The 8,747-nt window shown below is 43.0% G+C and overlaps 1 protein-coding gene across 1 annotated transcript; it reads left to right on the plus strand.

The window, feature by feature from the left end:
• The first annotated feature begins 3,699 nt into the window (after window positions 1-3,699).
• Window positions 3,700-5,387, plus strand: LOC147900743 (aquaporin NIP1-1-like). The gene is made up of 5 exons (XM_087375732.1): window positions 3,700-3,978; window positions 4,064-4,288; window positions 4,513-4,713; window positions 4,947-5,008; window positions 5,156-5,387. Exons 1-5 carry the CDS (start codon window positions 3,700-3,702, stop codon window positions 5,385-5,387), a joined length of 999 nt encoding a protein of 332 aa, XP_087231858.1.
• The last annotated feature ends 3,360 nt before the right edge of the window (window positions 5,388-8,747 follow it).

Consider the following 8,747-nt stretch of genomic DNA (forward strand, 5'->3'; position numbering starts at 1 on the left):
TGCTACACCACACAGTACTGTCCTGCACCGTGCGGTATGCCAACGTTCAAGATTGCATATCCTTTTGAAATCGGACGATTGAGGGTGTCACACGTGCTGATATGACACCTACCGCGCGATATAGGTAAGTTACCATGCGGTGTCTCGTGGCGCTCTAAAAGTAACTGCACGGTGTAGAGGAGGGATCATGCAAGGCAAATGATACTGCTTGGTATGGCGCGATATCATGCGGTAGGCAGATCACGATACCATGCAGTAAGATTATAAACCGCGCTATGTGCTCCCAGTCGACAATCAGTGTAAAGAACCACGTTTTTTTGCGTTTAGGGCATTAGGCCACTATCTTTAATCGAAAAGTACATATTTTTATTTAAAAAAATAGACTTTTTAAATCCCTGAGTGCAACAAAGGGAGGGTGAGGTGGTAACAAAAGAGGGAGTAAATGGTGGCCAACAAAGGTTCCTAAGATTAAGCCAAAATATATGAAAATGCAAGATTAAGAGGCTCTGTTAATTTTTTCCAAAATCAAAGATTGTGTTAAAATATTATGAGATCCCTAGTATGGTTTAAAATAGAAGATAAACTTAAAAACTCAACACAAACTATCAGAATGAGTTGAGCTAAACCTAAAATGTTTCCATTAGTAAAGACATGGTGATAATAAGCATGTGGCGTTATAATAACCATGTGGATTGAAACTCAAATTCTTAAGACTCGCCTTAGGCGACCCATCAACGTTAGTGGTTGCGTGAGGTATGATCTCGACCATTAGATCTTCACATATTCCATCTCAAGAATAGGAGTCATCTAAGCCGCTGCTATTGCCTTCATACACCCATGTTGTGTGGTGTGTCACACAAAAAAGCGTGCATCCTGTGCTCATGTACCACATAGCCTGCACTATCAACATTGCCTTGCTACTAAAAAATTATGTCCTTCCAATGTATGTCATTGTCAGCTATGCCATGCATCTAGATCACATTGTGCTTGTGCCACAGATTTGGCTTACTATTGCACCTGGTGCCCACTTATCGACCATGCTCTTATTGGCCCTTTATTAGAAAGTACCATGGGTCAGTAATTTCTAAGCAGTAGGACACTCGCCTTCCTCGCATGCATTCAAAATTCTCAGGCAACCAAGCTGGCTTTGCCCGAGTGTAGTGTGTGAGAGTTAAAAAAAACAAGGTGGGGAGGCCACTAAGGCCCTGCCTTTCGGAGTGTCATTATAAGTCTAAGTGTAAAGTAGCTCCATGAATGTTTCCAATAACTTATAAAAAGGAAATGATAGGTGTAAATTTGAAGGAAAGGAAAAGAGAAAAAGCAAGTGAAGGAGAAGGATTATGGGGCAAAGCACGATGAGTGAAAGAGAGGAGAGAAAAGAGGGGTGTGGTGGATGGACCATTAAATAAAAGTGGGGACTTTCCTACTTTGGAAAGAGTAGTATAAAGGTGGTCTCATAAAAGAGACAAAGAAAGCCTCTATCTTTAGAAAGAAATACCTAACAAAAGACAAAACCATGAGGATCCCCATAACGAAAGACAATAACATTTAGCACCTCCAAAAGCAAACAAAAACTTAAACCCTAAACACATGAAGCTCTTGAGCTACTACTAACAAAAACTTAAACCCTAAACACATTAAGCTCTTGAGCTATACTAACGCACACTTAAAGCTCATACTAACCAAAATCAAATTAACCAAATGATCTAACTTCAAAACTATGGACCTAATGAGAAACTTACTAACCTGGCATCCCTTAGGACCCTTGTAGGTAGGACATCCCTTAGGACCGTTGCAGGGCCCAAAAACCCATTTCACCTTAGCATCTTTATGCTCAATTTATCGACGTGCTGGCGGCCAAACGAAATTTGTCATGTGGCTCATGAGTTCTTGGACCGCATGAGTTCATTCTTGCGAAGGTGCGGCTGATTCCAAAAGCTCTACCGATTGAATCCCCTGCTGCGGCGATTATTTCAAGGTGTTGCGTTGACCTGCACGCGCCCAAAAGCGCAAGAGCGCATTTCAAATGACAAAATAATTTCGCTTGCTGTTTGCACCTAGCAAGTTAACTGAGCACGAAGATGCTCAAGACGGCCCGCAGTGGTTCCGTCAGGACAATCTCTTTTCTCAGTTCCTCGTTATATGCTATCCCCACATGCCAAGTGCCGACGACGATGATCTCCGATGCAATATCATCGCTTTTAGGTGTACAACTTTCCACTACTAACTTTTTCACTATTAACTTAGGCTTACAGATGTCCAATTTTCCACTAGGTAACAGATGATGCTCATCTTGCAAGTGCTGGCCGGCGACAAAGGAATCAGAGCATGATGTAAGTTCTTATGTCCTGAAAGTAGGCGATTCAAGCACAGCAAATTTTGTATTCAAGCACAGCAAATTTTGTTGCTACTTCAATGAGCTAACATTTGTTTATTTATTCACAGTGTAGTTATATATCAGTTTCCTAGTGCAGAGAATGAGGTGTCTTGACTATGGCTACAGAGAGATTTAGGAGTCGAGAGAGAGAGAGAGAGAAAGTAAAGAGAGTCGGATGCTGGCAGCTGGACCCTGGTGGAGTGCTCATGCAAAGATAGCGACAATGCGCTTAATTATGCTATAGCTATGCTAAAGAAAAAGAAGACAAGTAGTTGGAACTTCGATTATTTTAATCACTTGATCTGTGCATTTGAAAATATTTTCTACTGGCATGGCAGTAAAAAAGACTATCAAAGCAACTCACCATGCATAATCTTAGGATACGTTCCATACCATACAATGTTTAGAGCGGGCGAAGATGATAGCTTTAGCACCTACACGAAGAAATCAAGCTTAAAGTAGGAACGTAAGAGTCACACCGTTTGCCGGCCAGGAACAGTTACGTATAATAGCCTCTTCCGGGATAGCGATAGAAGTGAACATCAACGTGACAGGCATCAGATTAAACGTGGAGCTCGATTCCTCGCCTTGGCAAATATAGACGAGATCCATATTCTCTTTTGTGTCTTGATTCTCGGCTCAGCTCAGGCAATTTTATTTACAAAGAAGCTAATTCACTGCAATTATCAATGATTTTGTGATCGGCCATGAGCTGGGACGGCTTACATATTTTATAAGCACTCCCGAGAGTAGGTTGATATCAGTTTCGCACTCCAAGAGATCGAAGCTGCTTGCTCTTGTGCAACAGCCCTGCCGAGGTAGCATTTGCAATATTCCAGGGAGAAAATTTGAGGCGGACACGCTCCCAGAGATTGCACCTGCCTGGATGTCTTAGCTCCATACCCTCTGATTATACTTGTCAAATGCGCACTCTCTGGTGAACATTAGCTTGCTTTGTGAATGAAATTCCATGTTTAATTTCACAATTTCTTGTTACCATGCGCCAGATTTCCTTCTCGGCGAGAGTTTCTTTCATGACTGAGATTGCGTGGCTCATGTGTTGTTTATAGCGCCATAATTTCTGCCTATGTTCGTCGAATATGCACTCTGAAGTGAAGAAAGTAGCTGAAATGCCTGAATCATGACAGAGATTGCATGGTTGACCTAAGAAATGAGTTCCAAAATGCTCATGACCCAGATTGCGTGGTTGCTTGGCAGCGCTTGCTCCTCAGGTTATGCTTGCCTGGTGATTGGCAACTGAAGGGCTCCGTCGGTGTGCTCCACTAGTGTACGTTGAACCGAGCTATATTCTGCAGGTGAAGATGGAACCCAAAAGGCATGAAGAAATCAGACACAAATCTCAGGATTCCTTTGACTTGCTAGCAGCTGGCATGCCTCCCGGCAAGGTGCGATTCGACTTTGTTGAATTCGACCAGAGTCACTCGACGATTAAGAATCCAATGAATCAGTCAAAGAACTCCGCGTTTGAGCTCGAGCCCATGAAAATGGACTCTCCCGTAATAATGGAGTCAGGCAACTCGGGCAAAATGATGAGCGCGTCTATGGAGGCCGTTGTCGCTAAACCAACTCTAATTCAGAAGGTGAAGTCAGAATATAATGCACGACAAAAAGCACGTTTCTGAATCCAATCCGACATGGTAGTGACAATCGAAAGCTTCTTGGCAGATGATAGCTGAGCTCGTTGCGACATTTTTCCTGGTGCTTGCGGGGTGCGGGTCCATAATCGTGGATCGGCTGCACGGCGGGGACATTGCCCATGTAGCGATTGCAACGAGCTTTGGAGTCGCCGTGATGATTATGATCTACGCAACGGGACACATCTCCGGAGCGCATATAAATCCGGCGGTGACACTTGCATTCGCTACAGTGGGGAGGTTTCCATGGATAGAGGCAAGCAATTCGATCAACCCTGCATTGATAAATCAGTAGAAGAGTGAAGAATCGCAGTCTTGAGAGATTGAGGGAAAGCAATTCGATCAACCCTGCATTGATAAATCAGTAGAAGAGTGAAGAATCGCAGTCTTGAGAGATTGAGGGAAAGAGAGAGACGGAGAGAGAGCATTTCGATTGTAGAAGGTGCAGTAGGCTGTAATCTCGATATCTGTTTTGGACAGGTGCTGCCCTACGTGATCGCTCAGGTTTCAGGCTCCGCCTTCGCATCCTTGACACTTCGCTTCATCCTCCACGACGCAAAAGCAGTAGGGCTGGCCGTCAGCCAGCCTCCAGACGGCGCGCTGCAATCTTTCGTGGTGGAAGCCATTATCACCTTCATCCTCATGTTCGTCATCTCGGGGGTTGCCAGCGATTTTCGTGCGGTAAACGAACAATTTCCATTCTTTGCTTCATCTTTCTCCACTTGTTGAGTTGATAGTTCCATTGATACATTGCACAGCCTGCAATGCTGGGGTAGCGCTTACTAATGAGATTGCTCTGGCTGCAAACATCTATACTGATTCAGAGCTTACTAATCTGCATGAGCTTGCTACGAATGCAAGCATCGATACTGATCCAGAGCTTACTGATCGCATTGTGTTTTTGAGCTGGGCAGATGGGAGAGTTTGCAGGGATCGCAATAGGGGCGACGGTCGCTCTAAATGGAGTGTATGCAGGGTAACCAGACTGATTATACTGGTTGTAATAGCGCGTTTTGCATCGACACGACTGAAACTGGTTCAAATAGCATGTTTTGTATGTGGGATGATTGTACAAGAGGTGCAATCGACATGGAATTGAGATTGTGGAGTACTAATTGTGCAGGCCGTTGAGCGGAGCTTCGATGAATCCGGCGAGGTCGATCGGACCAGCAGTGGTAGCAAGGAACTTCAAGTGGCTGTATGTTTACGTAGGCGGCCCGGTGGTTGGAGCCATTGTGGGTGCATGGATCTATAACGCCATCCGATTGCCGGAATCTCCTAAGCTGAAGATGAAAATGGAACAGGAGACACAAGCACCTTCAACGAGCTTCGTCAAAGCTTGGTTCAAGTTTTGATCATCAAGTTGAACTCATCAAGCACCTTGATTAATTGTCGAAGACTTGGTTCAGCTAATTTTCGTCATCATCTCTGATCTCCACTTTTACCCTATAGGGAAGGCTTCATCGATCAACACTGTCGGCTCTGTAGCATGCTACCTTCATCCCTTCAATCTGGTAGCTCCTCCGACTTCCGAAGACTCCCAAAATTTGGTGCATGTGGACAATATATCTAGTCTCTATGTCAAAATGACCTAGAGTACAAATAACAAGACCATGATGTTTATTATAACCTATATACAAATGACACATGTGACCCCCCAAAGACATGACGCGTATTATCATTACCAACGGTGATGAGAACACTCTTAATGTTTGCTATAATTATCTACATACAATTGTTTAAGATCTAAAACATGCATTAGGAACTCTAAAGTCTATTTCCACCTCTCAAGCATATTTTAAATTTAAGCAGAAAAATTCAAATTTGTGATTCGAAAAATTGGCCGAATAATACATATTAAAAATCTGGCAAAAGATCTTAGCATTAGTATAGAAAGGAACTCATTTTGGGGCCCTCTAAGAAATTCACTATTTACCTATTTTTATTGCACTCAAAATATGGGAAATGCCATAAAATACGGATACTTACACAACAACACAAAGCAACTATAGACGCGCTTGGTAGACGCGCAAAATAGCGGGCGCGTCTATAGGCGTTGCTTTAGTAGAGAAATTACGGGCGCGTCTATAGGCGCGGCTAAAAGCTCGTCTATTTGCACGTAAATCACTGCGTCTATTTGTGCGTTTGGTCTGAGAAAATACGGGCCCGTCTAACATCCCGTTTATTAGCGCATTTATCTGCGCGTTTATTTGCACGTGTACATTGAGAATCAGACGCGCATTTAGACGCGTAAGTAGACGCGCTCCAGAGAATACAGAAAGTGAGATTTTGGTGTACATCATTGCTTTCCAAACATTGCCCATGATTACCAAAGCACATAATTTTTTGCAAGCCCACATATACAAGAATTAAGTAAAATGAGGAGAATGAGACAATATGTAAAATAGTTTTGCCAATATCAATTGCAATCTCATCCTCAATGAGATCAACCCTTGCCAAACTATCTACTTCAAAATCCAAACAAGTGTTTAGATCTACAAATACATTCAACCCACTACTACTTGTGCCACTCATGTGCTCATCGAAATCAACATCTCCAATGGTAGGCTCGTCCTCACGGGTAATGCCGGCCTCAATATCTATATCTCCTATCTCATGATCATCCTCCTCTCTTGTATCACGGTCATCATCACGTCCATGGCCATGATCATCCTCCATACGCTCCATATTAGTAAATGTACTATACATCACTTTGGAACGTGGCATAATAGGTATGACATGCCACCATCTATTATTATCCACCATTGGTTGATAGACAACCTAATTCAAACACAAATACAATCATGTTACTTTTCTTGCATCAAATATTTAAAAGCGAGTATTTTTATGTGTGTGCACAGTACCTGTTCACATTGTTGCGGTAGTACTAGTGTGTCCTTCCTACTTTCCCAAAACTTTGTGGAGTCAATAGTTACAAAGCCACTTGCATGGCGTTTGATTGTTGCATTAGGGCCTCTTTCCACCACGTCCTTAAACCACTTTACATCCAAAACATACACAAAGAAGCGTCGAAAGTCAAGCATAATGATATCTTGGATTATGCCACAATAATCATCCATGGCTCCATTGGCTCCCTCAAAGCTAGCAATGACGCCGCAATCTTGTGTGTTTCTCTTATCATCAATCTGTTGTGTTCGAAAATGCTTGCCCTCACACCATATAGCATTGAACATAGTGCACTACACCAAGAAAAAATCAATTAAATAAGCAATCTAAATTATAAAAAGCTCCTAACTTATGCATAACATTCTATATACCGACCTTGCTCATGCATCCCCTAGCATACTCCCATTCTTCGATTGTGATATGCATCCCCTCGTCTTTCTCTGCTTTCTCCATTTCATCAAGTAGCCAATCCACATGAATATCCTTTGGAAGTGCTCTTAGATGCTGAGGGTATGGCACACGAGATCCGTGGTGTGTACGAAAGAGGGCCCTTTCTTCTTGTCTTCTTGCCTTTGCATCCTCGTATCTTGTATCTTTTCATCACATCACTATTAAGCACGCAAAAGAGGTTGATACTATTATGCAACTCCGTGTCTATTACTTTGTTGTGTCCTTTTCCTTGAGGCACAATAGAGGTCATCCTTAGGTCTTCATCATCTCTCCATAGTCGTGGGAGAGAGCTATCCACATCAACAAGAAACTCAGAAATATATACAAGTGACTCTTGTACCAACCAACCCTCGGCCATGCTACCTTCGGGTCTTGCATTTTGTCTCACGAAGCCCTTCAACGTCTTCATGAAGCGCTCGAGGAAGAACAACCATCGTGCATGTATAGTACTGCATATAGCAATCTCATCCACCAAATGTACTATGAGATGTAGTTGGCTTGTGAGAATAGAACGTGGAAATGTCTCCTCCACTAAACAAACCGCCTCCACTGACATAACTCGAGCATTCTCAAGCGTGGTGGGATCTATTTCCTTTGAGCTCACATACCTCACAAGCTCGCCCATCTTGTAAATACAATCTTTCACGTCCTTTGATGCACTACGTGAAATGCTAGTAGGTAGTATGAACTGAACCCGCGAGGAGATGGTTGATTAGTTGCTTATAGCTATTCACTCACAAATTTGAAGAAAAAAATATTATGCATATAAAATACTTACTTGGAGCATCTTGTGCCAATCATGAGATTTCAAGCCATATAATTGCTCTACACCTCTTTTCTTGCTCTTTGTAAAGGCTCCCTTCAAACACCTCATGCATCCAGTGGGAGTACGAATTATAGTAATAGTGCGCTTCACCGTCGCCATCTCTAGCTTTGATAACATCCACGGTGCATGAGGTAAAAAAACACGTCCATTTGGTCTCTCTTGAGGCCAAGCTTCACACATCCTCCCTGTGGCACGTAGATCCTCCCTTATGCCTGCTGAATCTCGTGTCCCATTCAAATGCTCCCAAATGGTAGATGTCACATTCTTGAAGATATGCATGGGATCGAGCAGGTGATTGATCTTGAGGTGGGACCAATATGGTAAACGATAAAAGATAGAGTATCTAAATAAAATAAAGTGTTAGCGTGCAATCTTTACTTTCAACCAATATAGCCAATCTTTACTTCCAGCCAATAGTTACAAATCCTTACCGGCTCATGCCAAGTGGTGGAGGAGTCGTGGAACCGTCCCAAATTCGCATCCAATCTCCCGCGGTGAGTGATTGTGGGAGGACTTCATTCCAAGGGGCAAC

Source organism: Dipteris shenzhenensis, chromosome 6 (assembly GCF_047967505.1).
Source record: "Dipteris shenzhenensis isolate YYH24624 ecotype China chromosome 6, Dip_SZ_1.0, whole genome shotgun sequence".
Classification (NCBI taxonomy): domain Eukaryota; kingdom Viridiplantae; phylum Streptophyta; class Polypodiopsida; order Gleicheniales; family Dipteridaceae; genus Dipteris; species Dipteris shenzhenensis.

Excerpts from the sequence above, each read along its gene's own strand:
- LOC147900743 (XM_087375732.1), top strand. The coding sequence starts at position 3,700 with ATGGAACCCAAAAGGCATGAAGAAATCAGACACAAATCTCAGGATTCC. Across the intron at positions 3,979-4,063 it reads AACCAACTCTAATTCAGAAG|ATGATAGCTGAGCTCGTTGC; the intron begins GTGAAGTCAGAA and ends GCTTCTTGGCAG. Across the intron at positions 5,009-5,155 it reads CTAAATGGAGTGTATGCAGG|GCCGTTGAGCGGAGCTTCGA; the intron begins GTAACCAGACTG and ends CTAATTGTGCAG.